At 56.8% G+C, this 15,584-nt stretch overlaps 1 protein-coding gene across 6 annotated transcripts in view; it reads left to right on the forward strand.

Moving 5' to 3' along the window:
* Positions 1 to 15,296, forward strand: part of ARMC9 (armadillo repeat containing 9) — a 147,457-nt gene extending 132,161 nt beyond the window's left edge. For 5 of the 6 annotated variants that reach the window (XM_038574163.1, XM_038574166.1, XM_038574167.1 and 2 more), the window contains 4 exons: positions 574 to 710; positions 5,700 to 5,811; positions 13,057 to 13,229; positions 14,504 to 15,296. In XM_038574163.1, the coding sequence (XP_038430091.1) occupies positions 574 to 710; positions 5,700 to 5,811; positions 13,057 to 13,229; positions 14,504 to 14,526 (445 nt within the window). In that variant the 3' untranslated portion in view covers positions 14,527 to 15,296. Of the gene's footprint in view, positions 1 to 573; positions 711 to 2,587; positions 2,713 to 5,699; positions 5,812 to 13,056; positions 13,230 to 14,503 lie in introns of those variants that run through there. The other variant, XM_038574168.1, reaches the window with a different exon arrangement.
* Positions 15,297 to 15,584: the final 288 nt, after the last annotated feature.

Genomic DNA, 15,584 nt, shown 5'->3' on the forward strand with positions numbered 1-15,584 from the left:
CGGGCCGCCTGGAGACCCTTCCTCGGGGCCTGTCGTCCGGCCTGAGCCGCCTCCATCCGGCCTCCTCCCGGTGCCTTGCTGCCCGGAGCCCCTGTGTCCGGCGCCTGCCCGGGCCTCTGACACCTTGGGGTGCCCAGTGCGAGTCTGCTGGGCCATTGGGGCCCACCAGCCCCTCCTCGGCCCGCACCTGCCCGGCTCTTGCCGCCGCCCTGATGGCACGACTGCATTCACCCCTTCGTTAATCTGCTTCACCCTCTGAGGGGAAGGCCAGGAGATGGGTCCCTTAAATTTAACGTTTGGATGAAATGTCATGCTTCCCTGTCCCCCAAGGCCCAGAAGACATCACCGTGTGTTAGAAGGCTGCGAAGCCATGTATCACTGTGAATCTGTAGCAGCTAACAGAGTACGTTCTAGTTTCTGCCAACACCCTTAAAAAGGTTTAATATCTGCAAATACCAGCTTAACAAAAGAATTTCAGGTACTTCCACTTCCCATATTTGTGATGCTACGTGGTAGTCAGCAAATACCTCCTGGCCATCTGCATTTATTGCTGTTTTGGGTTTTTTCCTCCAGCCTGGAAGACCACCCCATCTCTCCCCAGATGGCCCAACATGCCAGGAAGGGCAGCGTCCCGTCGCTGATGAGCACCCACCCTCCCGGGTACAAGGGCGGGGAGCCCAGCGCCTCAGAGCCTTGCGCCTCCTGTTCAGGTAAGAAGGCTGGCCGCAGGGGGCCGGAGGCTCTGGGGCTGGCGATGCCTAGAATCTAAGGAAGCCGCAGCATGAGAGCCCCAGAAAGGCCTCGGCCTCACCCCTGAGCCCCACCACGGCCCTGCGTCACGGAGGCGCACAGGCCTGCAGCCACAGGGCCGCACCTGAGCGCAGGCTTCTCCTCTAAGGCTCCTCCCGGAGCACCGCGTGCACCGCTCATGTCCACAAGCCAGTCGGGCAAGATTTCTGCTGGCAGAAATCTGCGTTTATTGGGCAATTTCAAAGTAGTCGTCTCAGAAGGATGTAGATTTATGACTAAGACTTTGGCGCCCCAAACTCTGGTGCCGAGGCGGTCGACCACCTGTTCGAAGGCTGGTCTGAGCCAGAAATGTGCCGATAGAAGCAGAAAGGGCCACCAGAGCCAAGGCATTCGGAAACATCTAGTCGGGTTCACCGGAGACAGACGGGGGAGAAAAGGATTTTTTAGATGCCAGAAAAAAAATATATATGCTTTGAATCAGAAATGTCCAAAGTTGTTTTCTTTTTTTTAATTTGCAAGAGGAAATTAAAAGGATATGAGCAAGCCAGATAAGACTGTAATATCCATTCAGAGAAGAAAAACAACAGAGGAGCAGGTCAGATTCCAGTATGAGAAACATCTGAGAACTTTTATAATCTGTTCACAATTGGATTCCAATGTTTCCAAGCCCTGGTTTCAAAGCAGTAGGCTGGTCACGGAGCCAGAGGAAAGCCAGGTTGTTTGAGAGTCTGGGGGAGGGTCTCCTGGTGATGCACAGCTTTAGGGGTCCTGCCAGCTGGGATCGTGTGTTATTTTACATGTGTTATTGGAGCTGTAAACATGAATATGCCTTCACTAAAAGGTGATTAGCTCCAGCATTTGTCCAGAGATTTTTGCTGCCAGGGTGGAGGTTGTAGGTGGTCTGACCAGTTTTGCCAATCTGACCTAATGCCATTGAGTTAAAAATTATTTCAAGCTCTAGAGACCTGGACTTCCAAAACGTGGCATTTAGGATAATTTATTTATCAGGAACAACCTTGCTTGGCCAAAGTGCCCACCAGGGTGGCCCTCTGTCTTGTGCTGGTTATCAGTACGGTCCTCCTCTAGTTTGGAAAGATTTAGCATGTGTCACCTCTAGGATGGAGGCATTTGAGGCTGCTGTTGATGGAGTAGCTGCGTGCAGCTGATATTCCTAGAGATGTTGATGTCCCTGTGATTTTTGAGAACAAAGTGAGGCCCTGGCAAATGCTGGCTCCTTGCATGACAACAGCGGGCAGCCACCAGGGGACCCAGGGTGGGTGAGCAGTAGGAGTCCCTAAATGCAGTCCCTGGAGCCAGGGCAGCTGCTTGGCCTGGGCCATACTGCCAGGTGTACCCCCTTAGCCCTCAACACTGAGACCATGTTCCACATGTCCCCTCCTCTGACCTATACCTCTCAGCTTAGGCCTGCCTGGACCCCCACCTGGCCCATCTGCCTCATTGGGCTCCAGAACTAACTGCTCTCCACAGGCCAGAAACCAGCCATAGGAACGACTCTCCCCTGCCTGGAGGCTCTCCAGGCCTGCCTGGAGCCCAGGACCCCCACCTGGGCCCCATCTGCCTCATTGGGCTCCAGAACTAACTGCTCTCACTCCACAGGCCAGAAACCAGCCATAGGAACGACTCTCCCCTGCCCTGCCCTGCCCAGCCTGCTCTCAGCCTCAGGGCAGCACTCCTACTTCTCCCTTAAAATCCTTGACTAAGGGCCTCCTATTGGAGAAGCCAGCCCTCTGGGTTAGTGGCTCCCCCTCTGTCACTCAGGGAGACTGTAGGGAACATTCCTGGTACAGATTCTTTTCTTCCTTCTACCCTCTTTTAGGCTTGCCCAGCTGCAGCCACCCCAGGACCCATGTCCCTGGACCAGTGTCAGCTCCCCCAGCTGGTCTCATCGCCGCCATCAATCCCTCTTCTGACCCAGCCTCTGCGTGAGGATGGATAGCAAGTAGGCTTGGGCTTATTATGTGCTCAGAATGCACATAACCAGTGTTGAGACTAGTTCTGAGGCTGCATCTGGGCTTGGCAGGTATAAGAGGGCCCGAGAGGAAGAGGACAATGGTGAGCCAGGTAGTCTGTCTCCTTGTCTTTTTTTTTTTTTTTTTTAAGATTTTATTTATTTACTTGACAGCGCACACAAGAAGGGGGGAGCAGCAGAGGAAGAGGGAGAAGCAAGCTCCCCGCTGAGCAGGGAGCCCAATGTGGGGCTCCTGGGATCCTGACCTGAGTCGAAGGCAGATACTTAACCAACTGAACCACCCAGGCACCTGGCCTCATGGTCTTCTGTGTTATTCCTTCCCTTCCAGAAGCCTGACCTGACTTCCTCTGGACCCCTCTGTCCGTACAGTCCTTCTGCAGCCCCCTCTCCTGCCTCTGTGCTCCCGCCCACCTGGCCCCCATCCCAGGCCGGCCTCACGAAGCTACTCCTCTGAGGCCCCTCATGTGTGATTTTCGGCTGAGTCTGGCCTCCTGGCCTCACTCATGCCGGGAACTCATGCCCACTACAGACCCAGTGAGAACCCACCACTGCAGCCCCAGCGTCTTTGCTTAGAAAGCTCTTCACACCTCCGCATTCGGTCAAGAGCAAAGGTGAAATCTGAGGAAGCTGGGATCCTCCAACTGCTTGATCAGTTGACCGCGGGCCCAGATGGTACATTCTTCTTAAGCAGAGGGCCTGGGCCCCACAGAGCCAAAAGGAAATAGTTCCCAAAGGAAAAAGCCAAGAATGTGCCTTAGAATTTTGTAAGACATGGGCCTAAGGAAAGATATTCCCATTCCCCCATCAAACCAGGGCTATCTCGGACATCAAAGTCATGTACTTTGTCAGTGGCCTGGAGCGCAAATGCCTGGTCCTGTCAGAAATGGATCACAGGGGCACCTGGGTGGCTCAGAGGTTAGGCGTCTGCTTTCGACTCAGATCATGACCCTGGGGTCCCGGGATCGAATCCCGCATCGGGCTCCCTGCATGGAGCCTGCTTCTCCCTCTGCCTGTGTCTCTGCCTCTCTCTCCGTGTCTCTCATGAGTAAATAAATAAAATCTTTTAAAAAAAAGAAATGGATCCACAAGCGAGGAAACAGTCCTTGGGCTCAGGGAGCACCTGGAGTGTGCACTGTTCTCAGCTTTCAGTGGGCCTGTCTTTCTGTGGTGGGAGCTCAGAAAACCTGCACTGTGACGTTCAGCGGAGGAAATGGGAAGGGGCATGGGGAGGGGGCTGCTACTTGGTGACAGGACCAGAAAGCCTCAGAGGGTCTCAGGAGAGCACAGCAGAGTTCCTCCCCTCCGGCCAGGGGGCTTTCCCACCACCCTCGACCTGTCCCTCCACCCCCCCCCCCACCTCCCCACCCCTGAGGAAGCTCCTGATCTGGAAGGATTGCCTTCCCCTGGGCACCATTCACTGGAATGGGGCTTTCTCTGTGTGTAGCCCAGCACACAACTGTTATTTGTGTCATGCACCTACATTCTATCTCCTGGGCCTTACGAGAAGCCCGTTGAGCAGAGAGCACAGACAAGCAGGCCAGTCGTCCACCAGAGAACAGGTCAGAGGAGACTGAATTTCCAGGTCTAGTCCCAGCACCACATGGAGAGCATCTGGTGTGGACCATAAATAAAGGCGTCCGTTGGGTTCCATGCCAGAAACAGATTCCCTGTTTGGGTCAAAAGAAGTCAGAGGAAGTCAAAGCTGCAGCTCTCGCTGTGGGTTTGAAGACACGGGCAAAGAACGTTTATATTTAAGATAAAGCAGAGGGCACGTTGCAAAGGCACCAGGGAGGTTTTTAAAAGTTGCTGGAAGGAGGGGCGCCTGGGTGGCTGGGTGGTTGGGCATCTGCCTTTGGCCCAGGGTGTGATCCTGGGGTCCCAGGATCAAGTCCCACGTCAGGTTCCCTGCATGGAGCCTGCTTCTCCCTCTGCCTGTGTCTCTGCCTCTCTCTCTGTGTCTCTCAGGAATAAATAAATAAAATCTTAAAGAAAAAAAGAGCTGGAAGGAGCTTGGCTTAAGGCAGCAGCAGATCCTGACTCTATCACAGGATTGCTCTGACGGTGGCATGGACCTCTTGGCTGTAGAACAGGAAGAGAAGTGGGGTCAGAGAAGGAGGGGGTCATGTCATTTGAAGCACAGAATAGGCTGTCAGGAGAGCTCGCTGGCAATGTCATTGGGACTGTCACTTCTCTTTGAAGGTCCCCGGGATGATGCAGGTGTCCTGGGCCTTGACCATGATGTCAGCACGAGTACTGCTGGTTGGGAGCTGGGGCAGCACTACCCCCCTGGGTGGATTGACAGATTCAGGTCTGAAGGGTCTGGGGCAGCTCAGTGGGGAGAGAGCCCCACCTCTGGGGTTGCTGGATTTGACAAGTAAAAATACGGGACACTCAGGGGCACCTGGGTGGCTCAGTCGGTTAAGCATCCGACTCTTGATCTCAGCTCAGTCTTGATCTCAGGGTTGTGAGTTCGAGCCCCACATTGGACATAGAAATGACTTAAATAAATAGAACTTTAAATTTTTTTTTCTTTAAATAATACAGGACACCCAGCTGAATTTGAATTTCAGATGAACAACTAGTAGTTTTTCAGTGTGCCTCGTGCTCCTGATCAGTGGTGCCAGGCAGTGGCCCAGAGAGACAATTCCACATTTGCTGGCTTTTCCTTGAGAGGCAGGGGGAGGCCAGAAGCAACAGGGCTGAAGGTCTGTGCTTCTCTGTGCTGTGTGTGTTCTGGCCAGAGTGCTCACGCTGCAGCCGCGGGTTCTAAGTACACCAAGCAGCCGCCTGGAATGTTCTCGGGCTGCTTACGTAAACAGGTCCTCATCCAAAGGCTCCAGGGGGCTGTTGGGGGTGACCCTGGGCTTGTGCTCTCCTTGGCTTTCTGGCCCAGCCCAGTAAGGAGCATCCTCAGAGAGGTTCCAGAGCCAGAGGTAACTGAAATGTCTCTCCTCCCCAGCCACCGTGGACATCAAGCCAGGAGAATGGTGGCCAGCAGGACATCAGGGAGAAGCTCGCCTGCCCTCCGCGGGGGTCCCCAGCCAGGCCCCAGGCAGTGGAGAGCCCAGCAGGTAGGAATGGGGAGGTGTCCTGGGAGGGCTCCTCTCGGTCCAGCCTCTGACTGTGATAGCAGAGGAGCGTGTCACCTGGGCCTGAAGCAGCCCACGAGATCCCCGGGGGAATGTGGCCATGGCACCTGTTAACCTCAGAGCCCAAGGGGAGGGACCTGCCACCTGGGAACCCTCGGTTGTCAGACCGGAAGGAGAAGAAACTTCTAAACGTACCCAGGGGACTCGTTTCGAGAACTGTGAGTTGAGCACGTTTGTGAGCCGGGGTGGTTTGGAGTGACCTGTGAGCAGTCTTAGCTGCTCCTGTCTCCTGTCTTAGCTGTTTGCTTTTGGACAAGGTGGGATGGAGGGCAGAAGGATGGAGAACGAGATGAGTGGAACGGCTTGGCTCAGATGTCACCTTCCTGAAATAGAAACTGGATCCTGCACGGAAAGAAAGGTCCTTTCTCTTCCTCTGCACCAAATGCGTACAGACGGGCCTCCCATAGGTCACTCGGGGTCCTTTAGAGTCTAGAAAGTCTGGGTGTCTAGGCCCCTTCTTTCAGATCCGAGGAAGTCTGCTCCGGGAGAGGAGCCTAGCCCTGGTCTCAGCCCCGACCCGACGGCGGGGCACCCCGGCTGCCACCACCGCCGCTCCTCCTGGCCACGCAGGGCCCTGCAGCCTGAGTCACTTCAAGACGGAGAAGCCAGCCTCCTGGGCTCCCACACTGGCCTAGAGCCGTGTTTAACGTGACCACACCCTTGGAGTCCCTGAACTGGAGGGATTTTGCTATGGTGACTGCGCAGGCCCCCTGTGTCTCCACCTGTGTATAGAATTTTCTATAGACTTAGGAAGTATTGCCACCAACGTGTCTGCGGTGAGCAGGCCGGGACCCCAGCCGTGGGGATGGCTGACCTTGGCCCCCTCAGGAGCTCTTTGAGCAGCAGGGTCTTGCAGAGCTGGGGCGGGAGGGGGGCTACATTCAGACCCCTGAGACCTGAAGCCTCCGCCTCCCTACAGACGTTACCCCTCACGGTGCAGAGGGAGCAGAGGATCCAGCCCATGGCCCTCCCTCCCCTGGCTCAGGCCGGGCTGCCGTCCCACGGGTGGAAGCCACAGAAACGGGAGTTCCTGCTGAGCTCCACGGGCCGAAGGCCTAGCAGAGTCGGCTCCCATAGCGCGTGCAGCAAGGCTGAAAGGGTGCTGCAGCCCCCCACCCCCACTGGGCAGCACCCCCCCACCTTTCTCACCTGCGCCACTAGGCAGAGATTGTGGCAGGCACGGGGTAAAAAGACAGTTGGGGCTCCCAGGGGCAGCGGCACTGTGTGGGGTCGAGCCGAGGACTTGGGCCTGGACTGGGGTAGGGAGGCCAAGCTTCTGGTCTCCTCCGGCCCAGCCCCTGACCCGCTGGGGACCCAGGGGCCCACCTCCCCCTCCTGGCTGAAGATGTGGCCTGGGTCAGAAGTGCCCGAGGCCCACAGGCTGGTCCCGGGGCCAGGGGATCCCCCGCTCTGGGCACCCTCCTAAAGCGAGGATGCGACATGAAAGGGCTGGGCCCCGGGATCCGGGGGTGCTGCTCCCCGGGCCGGGCCCAGGCACAGTGCACGTCTCAGCCAGGCCACACCGGCCCTCCAGGGTTGGGACCGTTCCTTCTTCCTTCCCAGGAAGGCGGAATTCATTTCTGAGGCTTGCCACCAGGAACAATTGTCTCTCGCCAGGATAAGTGTGTTCATAGTAGGCAGGGGACCCCACTGGCTCTCCTTAGGAACATACCCCCGGTTATGCCAAGTGGGGTGAGCCAGGGATCCCCCCAAGCTCCTGTAGGGCACAAATGCCCCTTTGGGGTTAATTAAGTTCAGGGGACTGTCGCCTTAATGTCAGTCATGTGCATTCATCTCTTAAGTCTGGGAGAAGTAGGGGCGAGGGCTGGGGGGGTTCTGTTTGAGGAAGAGGAGGAAGAAAAGAGGGAGAAGTAGACAGTTGGTCCCCCCACCCCCGGCTCTTGGCTCCCCCACCGGCTGTGTGACAGCTGCCAGTGACACTGTCCCCCTGCCCCCGGCCTGCTCTTCACGGCTGCCCCACGTCTCAGCCAAGCACCCCTTCCCCCGCCCCCGACCCCAAGGGCCCGTGGCACGGAGGCGCAGAGCGCCGGGGTCCCTGGGCCTGGGCCTGGGCCCGGCTCCCACTGTCCTGAGGGAACAGGGCCGGCGGCTCGGCCGACGGTGTCCGTGTCCCTCCCTGGCCCCACGCAGGCTCTCGAAGTCGCTGGTGGATGAGCCGGGAGAAGGGGAGAGACAGCGGCTCCGCGATGACTCAGGCCTGGGGAACATTCGTCCCTCGGCTCGCCCCAGCTCCTCTCTCTCCCTCTCCCTCTGTCTCCGTCCCTAGAGGACAGCCCCCTGCCCCAGAAGACTGCCGGGCGGGCGCCGCCTGACTGCTGGCTTCCCATGGAAGGCTCTGGAGCGGCGGGTCTGGGGAAACGGTAGACCCAGCGATACTCTCATGGCTTGACCCCAGCTAGGAGGGGCCTCAAAGATAGCGAGGCCCCAGCGCGGCTGCACCCGCTTCCAGCCGCCGCCTGGCCGTGCAGCTGCCTCCCTGGAAGCCACGAGAAAAAGCTTCAGACCCCGAAGTCCCCCCCGCACCCCCAAGTGTTCCTGTTCTCTTTTCTCTCTGCTCCTTAGAGTCCTTGGCTTCGGGAGCGGGGGAGAGGGGGGGCGGGGGGAGCACACAGTTAACCCGGCGCATCTGCTGGACGGTGCCCCCCAGGCCGAGGACCCCGGGGAGTGGGCTCCAGGCCAGATCAGATCGGAAGCAGTGTCGGGGCGCCCGTCCCGCCGCAGACAGGGTATGACTCTTTGGCAAGTCTCATGGCTTTTAGAAAGTGAAGAAGAGAGAGCGTTTACATCCGTCTCCACGGGCGCTTTATCCCCCTCACATCTGTCCCCAAGGGACACGCGGCAGCGCCTGATGACACATAGGTGCCTCCAGCTCAAAGTAACTAGACACTAAGAACAAGGACGTCAGGGGAATGAGGCCAGGAGCCCTGCGTGTCCCTGAGCACACGCACACACACACACACTCGCGTGCACAGTTGACAGTCTGTGCATTTGCCTGCGTCCCGTGTGTGCTCTCCCCGGTCACCCCACGCCTCGCCCCCTCTGCGCTGTTAGGGCGCAGGTGCAACCTCCGTGGCGGTGCCCGAGAGCCCGTGGCGGGCCCTGAGGAGCGGAGACCGCTGAGGGGGATCGGACCTTCGTGCCCACAGCGACGCGGGGTCCTCCGGCCCCGGGAAGGCGCCGCTGTGAGATTATGACTCAGCAGCTTTCCAAACACGAGCAAAGATTAAATATCGCCGGGAGCCTTTGCTGGCTCTTCCCTCCCGCACAAAGCTCCCATTGACGAGCCCGGACACCTCCGTGGGCAGGCCCCGGGAATGGATAATTGTCCATCTCGCGGGCCACCCCCCACTCTCCACGTAGAGTGAAGTTTGCCCGGGGCTCGGCACCACGCTGCCCGTGGCGGTTTACGCTCCCGCAGTCACAGGTCGCTGCGTCCTGACTCTCCTGCCCACGCGCTTCTCCTGCCCTGCCCTAATCTGGCCTCATCACCATTTCTTGGCCCCGGGTCCCCGCTGCTCAGACTGCTGGGCTCCCCACTCGAGGGTCCTGGAGGCCGCGCTGAGCCTCCACCTCTGCCTCCCACGGTGTCCCTCCCCCGCAGGGCCTTGAAGCCATCCCCCCCGCAGAGCTCAGTGACAACGGCCAGCATCCTCAGTCAACACCACCACCTCCTGCAGCAGCGCCCAGTGTGGTTGGGGCCCGGCCAAGCCAAGCGATGGCTCTTTGGTGCCCTGCCAAGGGCGGCCTTCTCCAGTGCCGGAGGAGGGGCCGGAGGGGCCCCCTTGTCTGAGGATGCTCTTCTCACCAGCAACCACACTACTGTGGGCAAACAAGTGCCCTTTGCCCTCGTGCCCTGGGGCAAAGAGGAGGCTAGTGTAAGGCCTGTTAGGGTTCTCCAGAGAAAGAGAACCAACGGGGGAGGGGAGGTGGGGATGGGCAGGAGGGGTTATTTTAAGGATTTGGCTCACGTGATTGCAGAGGCTGGGCGAGGGTACCCCTACAGGGTAGCCCAGCAGGCCAGAGACCCAGGGGAGAGTTGCGGTTGGAGTCCAAAGGCCGTCTGCTGGCACAGTTCCTTCCTGCTCAGAGATCAGTCTTTGTCTGCTTGTGCCTTCAACTGACTGGACGAGGCCCACCCAGGCTATAGAGGGCAATCTACTTTGCTCAAAATCCACCTATTTAAGTGTTAATCTCATCCAAAAAAAACCACCACAGAAATATCCAGAATAATGTTTGACCAAATATTTAGGCATCCAGCAAAGTTGATACATAAAATGAACGCACACCTAAGAGTTTTCATACCCATTAACAAATTGCTCTCCCAAAGGACGGGGCCCTTTTCTGGTTGCACTGGGGTTGGGAGATTACAGATTCCTGGCCCTGGGACCCAGACCTTTTCTCCCTTCACTTCTCACCAACTAACCTCAGCGTCCCCCATCCCCGAAACCTCATCTTGCTGCCTTGGCTTTAAGGTCCCCTGCAGCAAAGCTGGCCTGCCATCCTGGCCTCCCTGTCCTGCAACCGCGTGATGGACATCCCCGGGTAACCCAGGAAGAGCTGCCAGTGTTCTCCGAGTAGTTTGCACTAGTTTCTCTTGGTTGTGCCTTCTTAAAATGTAGCATGGCTACATTTTAAATGGTCGAGATGATAATTTTTTTTCTCTTAGAATTACTTTTTAAAATTTAAATTCAATTAATTAACATACAATGTATTATTAGTTTCAGAGGTAGAGGTCAGTGGTTCATCAGTCTTATATAACACCCAGTGCTCATGGCATCGTGTGCCCTCCTTTAAGTCCATCCCCCAGTAATCCCATCCCCCCACCCACCTCCCCTCCAGTGACCCTCAGTTCATTTTCTATGGTTAAGAGTCTCTTGTGGTTTGTCCATCTCTGATTTTCTCTTGTTTTATTTCTCCCTCCCTTCCCCTAGGTTCCTCTGTTTTGTCTCATAAATTCCACATATGAGTGAGATCATATGATAATTGTCTTCCTCTAACTTATTTCACTTAGCATAATACCCTCTAGTTCCATCCACATCGTTGCAAATGGCAAGACTTCATTTTTTGATGCTAAGTGGTATTCCATTGTGTGTGTGTATATATATATATATATATATATGACCACAGATGGTCATTTTTTATCTATTTTACCACAATATAAAAATAATCAACGCTATAACAATAATCAATCAATCCATCAAAGATTTCTTGCCTAAAGTATGGGTAGTTTTTATGCCAGTCTTCTCCTAAATTTGAATTTGAAAATTTTTCCGGTGTTTTTTATTTTTCTAAAGATTAAAGTATTCTCACTGTAAAAAAGAAAGAAAAAGAAAGAGGGGCCTAAGGGAATATAGAAGTGAATCAAATAAATTCTAGTTTCCTCCCAAGTCCCACTCCCCAGAACCAGAACCCCCATTTATGGGGCCCACAGTTGGCCTCAGGGCACAGCCTCCCTTGCAGAATCATCACAGCTGTCCTGTAGATATTTTACAGGTGGGGAAACTGAGGTTCCTCCACTGTCAGCAAACTTGCTTATGTTCAGTCACCAGCTAGAGAGCAGCAGAGCAGGACGGAGGGCCTGGGCCCTTCCAGGAAGCATACCCCCCTGGCCTCCCCCACCCCTACCTGCCTATGCTCCCACCCCTGTGTGCACACGTACATGCACACTCTCCCCATTGGTTATCGAGAGGAGCTTCACTCTCCAGGCTCACACAGTGTTTGCTGTGCACCGACCATGTGAAGCCCACAGGCCAAGACACCCACTCAGGGAAGGGAAGACAGACCTGCCACGTACAGAGCATGTGCCAGGCTGGTAGCTGAGCTGATCTGTACGTTAGCTCATTCAGTGATGATGACAGCCTGGGACTCTGATCTTTAGAGTTATGGTCAGGAAAATGGGTACACAGGTAGCAAGGACCCCAGAAGTCAAGGTAGGAGCAAGGTGTGTACGTGTACACAGGTCTCTGATAGCCAGACAGCAAATGGCTGGGTGGTTTACTGGGGGATCCCCAAACCCAGCAGGGTGGCTGGGAGGTCACAGAGCCAGGGGCCCCCTCCCAGGATTTTTTTTTTTAAGAGTTTATTTATTTATTCATGAGAGACACTGAGAGAGAGGCAGAGTCATAGGCAGAGGGAGAAGCAGGCTGCCTGCGGGGAGCCCGATGCAGGACTCCATCCCAGGACCCCGGGATCACGCCCTGAGCAGAAGGCAGACACTCAACTGAGCCACTCAGGTGCCCCCCACTCCCAGGACATCTTGTCCAACAGCCCCGAGCTGAGGGTGCTGGCTCTGGGACTCCTCCACCACCTCTCTGTGAGGCTGCTCCCTGGGGCTGTGGTCCAGATGGCATCTGGAGGATGTCTGACTGTAAGATTCCCCTGGGCTCAAATCTTGGCCTCACAACCTGTTTGTCATGTGACCGTGGCAAAGTTCACAAACTTGGGGCCTCAGTTTCTACATCTGAGAAATGGGGTTGTGATGCCTGCCAGACTCTCTGGGCCTTCCCTGGCCACCGCACCTAAAACTAGTGTCCTCTCGCTGCTGCAACAGATTACCGCACATGGAGTGACCCGAACACCACAGATGTGTTAGAACCTTACAGTCCTGTAGGTTAGAAGTCCCACACAGCTCTCACCGGGCTGGAGTCCCAGGGTCCCGGGATCAATCCCCGCGTCGGGCTCCCTGCTCAGTGGAGAGCCTGCTTCTCCCTCTGCCCTCCACCTACTCATGCTCGCTCGCTCTATCTCTTGCTCACTCACTCTCTCTCAAATAAATAAAATCTTTTACAAAAATAAAAGGTGCCAGGGAGTAGGATGTGGACAGAATGGAGGACCATTCCTCTGCCAGCCACACCTCCCTGGGCCATCCTAACACTTCGATATCCCCCCAAGCTCCCTGTCTCCCTTTGCTTCAGCTCCTCCTTAGCATTTATTTCTTTTTTATTCTCTTCCTCCTCCCCTGGAGTGTGAGCTCCATGGGGGCAGGGATGCATGCCTCCAGGCACCCCGCTGTACCCCAGCCCCACCGGAGCCCAGGAAGGACAGTGCCTGCCAGGCACCTTTGCGCTCAGAGGGAAATTCTTTCCTTCCTCCTGCGACTCCTAACCATGCAGTAGCTGTGACCCTAGGTTGCATGTCTTGTTCCAGGGAATTTACATCGGCCTTCACCGGCAAGGCCCGGACCCCCAGCACCCCGGAGATCCTGGACCTGAACCTTCCCAAGGCCAGGGCATCAGCCCTGACCCCTCAGCTCTCTTCGTGCGGCCCCCAGCAGGCCAGCCGCCCCAGCTCCATGATGTCCTCCACGAGGGGCCCACAGAGTAAGTCAGCCCAGAGGGAAGAGCATCGTGCTCTCTGCGCCCAGCGGGCTGCAGGGAAATAGGGAAAAGGCCGCGTCCCCTCCCTGCAGGACCAGAGCCACGGCCGGTGTCCCCTTCTGCCCTAGAGACCAGTTCTTCACTCATCTTTCTATCTGTGCAACTGCCATGGGCCTCGGGGGCTCAGGCACAACCTGGCAGACAGACCAGCCAGGCAGTGCTCAGAGTTAAGATCCCCCCACTTCTGTGGGACTTGTGTGGTGGGCCCTGAAACCTGGCCCTGGCTCCTGGTGGGAGGCAGCGACACAGGCAGCCTGGAAATCAAGCAGAAGCACGTGCCTTGGAGGGGGTGCCACTAGAGGGACCGAGGCTGGGGTGGGCCCAAGGTGCCCCCCTCCTGCCATTGTGGTCACTGTAAAGACCACTTCCTCCCTCTATCCCCTGCTAGGCTTGGCCAGTTGACCACGCCCCTCCCCTCCCCAGCTGAGCCTGGACCTTTCTAAGGCGGCTTAACTAAAACTAAGGGAGGGACACCTGGCTGGCAAAGTCAGCGGAGCCCGTGACTCTTGATCTCAAGGCTGTAGGTGGGAGCCCCATGTTGGGTGCAGAGATTGCTTAAAAAATAAGATCTTTAAAAATAAATAAATGAAAAATAAAGGGAAGCAGGACAAAAGAATGTCAAGCAACAGAAAACCCGTCCCCTACCAGGATGTACGCGTTTCTGCGACTCCTGCCCCCTCGCTTCCTGCCGGCCCTGGGCGCTCCGGTCAGCCAAGGCCCCGGGGCTGGCATGTGGTTAATGGGCCGAGGCTGGAAGGCGCGCTGGCCCGTCACCTCCAGGGCCCATCTGCCAGCCCCGTGTCCCCCCAGCAGCGCAGGTCTAGCAGCTTCCTCAGCCGGGCCCACAGGAAACCCCGGCTGACCCCGGGAAGGCCTGGCCGCGGAGAGGGGTGCAGCCCCGCGCCCCCCGCGCCCCCCGCGCCCGCGCGGAGAGAGCTCAGCCTGCAGCAGCCTCGTGTCCTGTGGCCTCGACAAACAACAAAGCTGTTGCCAGCAAAGCTCACGGAGGGCCCCAGGCCGAGCGGCCTGCTTCCTGTGAGGAAGGAGCATGGCCACGTGAGCCGTGCCCCGGCCCGGAGCAGGTGACCCGGGAGGGAAGGTCCTCTGTGTTCTGTTCGCACGGAGCCAATTGAAAGAAGGGCTTGTATGGGACAGAGGGGACTCTGTGCGGGCGCTGCCGCGGGGCTGGCAACACGCTCTGGCTTTTTCTTCTCCAGGCAGCCAGTCTCACAGAAAGTGAGGGTGGCTTCGTCGCCAGTGTCCCCATCCCGTTGCCGGAGGACCCGCCAGCTTCCCCGTCTCGGCCCGCCGGCGGCTGCAGGTGACAGATGTGGAGAGACGTGGTCTGCGAGCCGCCAAGTGGCTTCAGGGACCGAGGCGAGGCCCGGGAGCAGGCCCAGCGCGGCCCCCGCGACGCGGGCCCCTGTCCCCGCGCCTCCGTCCCTGCCCCTCGCACAGGGGACCGCAGCCGGGTGGACGGGGCGGGCCCAGGCAGCGGGGCCCTGTCTCGGGAGCCCGTGCGAAGGGGCGGGGACCCTGGCCTCGCTGGAAACCAGCGCTCGTCTCCGTCCAGCTAGGAGAAAACTGAAGGGATTTAGAATAAATAGCAAGGGAGACTCATTCTCCAGCCATATTCCCGAGCAACAAATTTGATATTTTTGTCCTTTTTTGAAATCTGGTAAGAATACGATATAGTCCCGTATGTAGCTTGGAACATAAAGCCGTTCCTAATCTTCTGCACACGTGTTTTCTTTAAAACCTCATAGCGTTAACCAGTGTGACACCCCCCCCCCCCGCCTTTAGACTATACCCACAATGGTTCCCCTGGCAAAATGACTGGACCCTGCCCGGGAGGGGTGCTGGCCCCTTGCGGAGGGGTGACACCAGAGCTCATGTCTTAGGACAAAGGTGAGAACTTTGCCTGCAGAGCCAGCAAATGTCACCCAAGCTAGGAGCAAGATCTGACCTCTCCTAAAATATGACTGTTGAAATAAAAGTAATCAATTTTTTAAAAATTTTTATTTATTTATTTATTCATGAGAGACACAGAGAGAGAGAGAGGCAGAGACCCAGACAGAGAAGCAGGCTCCATGCAGGGAGTCTGACGTGGGACTCGATCCTGGGACTCCACGATCAGGCCCTGGACTGAAGGCAGCACTAAACCGCTGAGCGACTCGGGCTGCCCAAAGTAATCAATATAGATAGTATGGGGGGGGGGGGATAAAATCACGCAGTATACCCCAGGCACTCCATCCGCCCTGACTATGCCCTTAGTGAAGACGTTTCTGGGGTCCAGCT

This window comes from Canis lupus, chromosome 25, assembly GCF_011100685.1.
Source record: "Canis lupus familiaris isolate Mischka breed German Shepherd chromosome 25, alternate assembly UU_Cfam_GSD_1.0, whole genome shotgun sequence".
NCBI classification, from domain to species: Eukaryota; Metazoa; Chordata; class Mammalia; order Carnivora; family Canidae; genus Canis; species Canis lupus.